Raw genomic sequence first — 5417 nt, forward strand, 5'->3', positions numbered from 1 at the left:
AAGACCTTTTTCAAAAGGTCATAGTGCATCAAAAGGACAAGTGAGTGTGTATGCGTGAGTGTGCATATGAGTTGAGTGTGTGTATCTGTGTGTGTTTGACCCTGGGGTAAACTACACTGCCCAAGAGTGGTTTGTTGATTTGTTTATATTCTGCTCTGTTTTGTTTTCTGTGATTCAAAGAACTATATGAGGGATGGTTGTCTTCCGCTGTGTGTGTGTGTTGGATTCCTCCACTGTGTACATGTGTGTATTTTATTAGGGCTGTTCTGAAGGCTTTTTCACTTAAGGGATTGAGAGAGCAAACAAGCCGGTAAAGTGTTTTATAGATTCTCAGCCTTGAATGGTCTCCCCAGTGGCCTTCATTCCCCAGCTCCCCCAGTGGCCTTCATTCCCCAGCTCCCCCAGTGGCCTTCATTCCCCAGCTCCCCCAGTGGCCTTCATGCCCCAGCTCCCCCAGTGGCCTTCATTCCCCAGCTCCCCAGTGGCCTTCATTCCCCAGTTCCCCCAGTGGCCTTCATTCCCCAGCTCCCCCAGTGGCCTTCATTCCCCAGTTCCCCCAGTGGCCTTCATTCCCCAGTTCCCCCAGTGGCCTTCATTCCCCAGCTCCCCCAGTGGCCTTCATTCCCCAGTTCCCCCAGTGGCCTTCATTCCCCAGCTCCCCCAGTGGCCTCCCCAGTCATTCCCCAGCTCCCCCAGTGGCCTTCATTCCCCAGCTCCCCCAGTGGCCTTCATTCCCCAGTTCCCCAGTGGCCTTCATTCCCCAGTTCCCCCAGTGGCCTTCATTCCCCAGCTCCCCCAGTGGCCTTCATTCCCCAGTTCCCCAGTGGCCTTCATTCCCCAGCTCCCCCAGTGGCCTTCATTCCCCAGTTCCCCCAGTGGCCTTCATTCCCCAGTTCCCCCAGTGGCCTTCATTCCCCAGCTCCCCCAGTGGCCTTCATTCCCCAGCTCCCCCAGTGACCTTCATTCCCCAGTTCCCCCAGTGGCCTTCATTCCCCAGCTCCCCCAGTGGCCTTCATTCCCCAGCTCCCCCAGTGGCCTTCATTCCCCAGCTCCCCCAGTGGCCTTCATTCCCCAGCTCCCCCAGTGGCCTTCATTCCCCAGTTCCCCCAGTGGCCTTCATTCCCCAGTTCCCCCAGTGGCCTTCATTCCTCAGCTCCCCCAGTGGCCTTCATTCCCCAGCTCCCCCAGTGGCCTTCATTCCCCAGTTCCCCCAGTGGCCTTCATTCCCCAGCTCCCCAGTGGCCTTCATTCCCCAGCTCCCCCAGTGGCCTTCATGCCCCAGCTCCCCCAGTGGCCTTCATTCCCCAGCTCCCCCAGTGGCCTTCATTCCCCTGCTCCCCCAGTGCCTTCATTCCCCAGCTCCCCCAGTGGCCTTCATTCCCCAGCTCCATCAGTGGAATTCTTCCCCAGCTCCCCCAGTGGCTTCATACCCCAGCTCTCCCAGTGGCTTCATGCCCCAGCTCCTCCAGTGGCTTCATGTCCCAGCTCCTCCAGTGGCTTCATGTCCCAGCTCCTCCAGTGGCTTCATGCTCCAGCTCCTCCAGTGGCTTCATGTCCCAGCTCCTCCAGTGGCTTCATGTCCCAGCTCCTCCAGTGGCTTCATGCCCCAGCTCCTCCAGTGGCTTCATATCCCAGCTCCTCCAGTGGCTTCATGCCCCAGCTCCCTCAGTGGCTTCATTCCCCAGCTCCCCCACTGACTTCATGTTTCCCCTGCTTCATGTCCCAGTTCCCCAGTGGCCTTCATTCCCAGCTCCACCAGTGGCTTCTTCCCAGCTCCCCAGTGGCTTCATGTCCCAGCTCCGCCAGTGCCTTCATGTCCCAGTTCCCCCAGTGGCTTCATGTCCCAGTTCCCCCAGTGGCTTCATTCCCCAGCTCCACCAGTGGAATTCTTCCCCAGCTCCTCCAGTGGCTTCATTCCCCAGCTCCTCCAGTGGCTTCATTCCCCAGCTCCCCCAGTGGCTTCATTCCCCAGCTCCTCCAGTGGCTTCATTCCCCAGCTCCCCCAGTGTCTTCATGCCCCAGCTCCCTCAGTGGCTTCATGCCCCAGCTCCCTCAGTGGCTTCATGCCCCAGCTCCCCCAGTGGCTTCATGGCCCAGCTCCCTCAGTGGCTTCATGTCCCATTTCCCCCAGTGGCTTCATGTCCCAGCTCCTCCAGTGGCTTCATTCCCCAGCTCCTCCAGTGGCTTCATATCCCAGCTCCTATAGTGTCTTCATGCCCCAGCTCCTCCAGTGCCTTCATGCCTCAGCTCCCTCAGTGGCTTCATGTCCCAGTTCCCCAGTGGCTTCATGTCCCAGCTCCGCCAGTGGCTTCATGTCCCAGCTCCCCCAGTGGCTTCATGTCCCAGCTCCCCCAGTGGCTTCATGTCCCAGTTCCCCCAGTGGCTTCATGTCCCAGCTCCGCCAGTGGCTTCATGTCCCAGTTCCCCCAGTGGCTTCATGTCCCAGCTCCTCCAGTGGCTTCATGTCCCAGTTCCCCCAGTGGCTTCATGTCCCAGTTCCCCAGTGGCTTCATGTCCCAGCTCCGCCAGTGGCTTCATGTCCCAGTTCCCCCAGTGGCTTCATGTCCCAGCTCCCCCAGTGGCTTCATCCCCCAGCTCCCTTAATGGCTTCATTTCCCATAGCTAAAACAGGTTTTTAGAATCTTCTGTGAAATTATAAGAAATATATATTTTCAATAATATTCACAAATGAAAAATCAGGTTTACTTAATTATATATTCAGAACCTTTACTCAGCTAGGTGATCAGGAACCCGATGATCACTCTGACAGAGCTCCAGAGATCCTCAGTGGAGATGGGAGAACCTTCCAGAATGACAACCATCTCTGCAGCACTCCACAAATCAGGCCTTTATTGTAGAGTGGCCAGACAGAAGCCACTTCTCAGTAAAAGGCAGATAACAGCCAGCTTGGAGTTTGTCAAAAATCACCCAAAGGACAATCAGACCATGAAAAGCAAGATTCTCTGGTCAGATGAAACCAAGATTGAACGCTTCGGCCTGAATGCCAAGTGTCACGTCTGGGGGAAACCTGGCACCATCCCTAAGGTGGAGCATGGAGGTGGCAGCATTAGGCTGTCAGGATGTTTTTCAGTGGCAGGACTGGGAGATTAGTCAGGATCAAGGGAAAGATGAAAATATCAAAGTACAGAGAGATCCTTGATGATAACTTGCTCTAGAGTACTCAGGACCTCAGACTGGGGTGAAGGTTCACCTTCCAACAGGACAACAACCCTAAGCACACAGCCAGGACAAGTCTCTGAATGTCCTTGAGTGGCCCAGTCAGAGCTCGGACTTGAACCCGATCGAACATCTCTGGAGAGACCTGAAAATTGCTGTGCAGCGACACTCCCCATTCAACCTGAAAGAGCTTGAGAGGATCTGCAGAGAAGAATGGGAGAAACTCCCCAAATACAGGTGTGCCAAGCTTGTAGCGTCATACCCAAGAAGACTCGAGGCTGTAACCGCTGTCAAAGGTGCTTCAACAAAGTACTGAGTGAAGGTTCTGAATACTTATTTAATTGGAATAAATTGTATATTTTATACATTTGCAAAACATATATATATTGATGAGGAAAAACAATAATTTAATTCATTTTAGAATAAAACTTAAATTTTAAAAAATCTGGAAAAAGTCATGGGTTCTGAATACTTTCCGAAATGCACTGAATGCACTCGTTCATCAGTGCATTGGAAATGTGTGTTTAAGAAAGTGTTTCCAACTATAAGCATCCACCTGCAGTAATTATCTTATCTAAAGTGGCTGAACTGTGGTGTCCGAACACCTGCCCTGGAGCTGATATACCGGAACGACTCGGATCCCTCAGCAACATCATAATTCTAAAAAGCACAAACGTCCTATGGACCCAGCAGAAAAGGGTGGCCACAGCATTCAAGGAAGTGATTGAAAAAGCTTCTTCCACTTTCCCTTACACACAAATGGTCATCACCACCCTGCTACCATGAAAATACGTTCATCCTGCTACCATAAAAACATTTCCCGTTACTGTGCCTCGATTGGACAGCCTTAACGACCAGGTACACCTCTAAAAAGCGGCTGTTCCCACCAATGCCAGGACCCTGAAAGACATTGCACTCAAATGCAGCCAGCAGTTGAAGTCGGAAGTTTACATACACTTAGGTTGGAGTCAGTAAACCTTGTTTTTCAACCACTCCACAAATTTCTTGTTAACAAACTACAGTTTTGGCAAGTCGGTTAGGACATCTACTTTCTGCATGACACATCATTTTTCCCAAATCTGTTTATAGACAGATTATTTCACTTATATTTCACTGTATCACAATTCCAGTGGGTGAGACGTTCACGTACAATACGTTGACTCTGCCTTTAAACAGCTTGGGAAATTCCAGAAAATGATGTCATGGCTTTAGAAGCTTCTGATATGCTAATTGACATAATTGTGGTCAATTGGAGTTGTACCTTTGGATGTTTTTCAAGGCATACCTTCAAACTCAGTGCATCTTTGCTTGACATCATGGGAAAATCAAAAGAAATCAGCCAAGACCTCAGAAGAAAAGATTGTAGACCTCCACAAGCCTGGTTCTGTCACGCCTTGCTCTTAGTATTTTGTGTTTTCTTTAATTATTTGTTCAGGCCAGGGTGTGACATGGGGTTATTGTATTTTCGTATTGGGGTTTGTAGTATTTGGGATCGCGGCTGAATAGGGGTGTTGTATAGGCTTGGCTGCCTGAGGCGGTTCTCAATCAGAGTCAGGTGATTCTCGTTGTCTCTGATTGGGAACCGTATTTAGGTAGCCGGGGTTTCACTGTGTATTTCGTGGGTGATTGTTCCTGTCTCTGTGTAGTTTCACCAGATAGGCAGTAATTAGGTTTCACGTTCCGTTTGTTGTCATGAGTAACCACCACGTTGCATTTCGGTCCGACTCTCTTTCGACAAACGAAGAACGACGTTACAGGTTCATCCTTGGGGGAAATTTCCAAATGCCTGTTCATCTGTACAAACAAAAGTATGCAAGTGTAAACACCATGGGATCACGCAGTCTTCATACCGCTCAGGAAGGAGAAGCGTTCTGTCTCCTAGAGATGCATGTACTGCAAAATGTGCAAATCAATCCCAGAACAACAGCAAAGGACCTTGTGAAGATGCTCGAGGAAACAGGTACAAAATGATCTATATCCACAGTAAAAATAAGTCCTATATCAACATAACCTGAAAGGCCTCTTAGCAAGGGAGAAGCCACTGCTCCAAAACTGCCATAAAAAAGCAAGACTTTGGGGCCTCCCGTGTGGTGCAGTGGCCAAGGGCCAAGGGCCACTGCACGAGAAATATCCTCTAGTCGGATGAAACAAAAAATAGAACTGATTGGCCAAAATTACCATTGTTATGTTTGGCTTGCAAGCCAAAGAACACCATCCCAACCGTGAAGCACGGGGTTGGA

The 5417-nt window shown here is 50.8% G+C and overlaps 1 protein-coding gene across 1 annotated transcript; it reads left to right on the forward strand.

Annotated features, from left to right (window-relative positions):
* Positions 1-340: 340 nt before the first annotated feature.
* On the forward strand, positions 341-2206 carry LOC127909038 (uncharacterized). The gene has a single exon (XM_052468899.1). The coding sequence runs from the start codon at positions 341-343 to the stop codon at positions 2204-2206; it is 1866 nt and encodes a 621-aa protein (XP_052324859.1).
* The last annotated feature ends 3211 nt before the right edge of the window (positions 2207-5417 follow it).

This window comes from Oncorhynchus keta, chromosome 18 (genome assembly GCF_023373465.1).
Source record: "Oncorhynchus keta strain PuntledgeMale-10-30-2019 chromosome 18, Oket_V2, whole genome shotgun sequence".
In the NCBI taxonomy this organism is placed as follows: domain Eukaryota; kingdom Metazoa; phylum Chordata; class Actinopteri; order Salmoniformes; family Salmonidae; genus Oncorhynchus; species Oncorhynchus keta.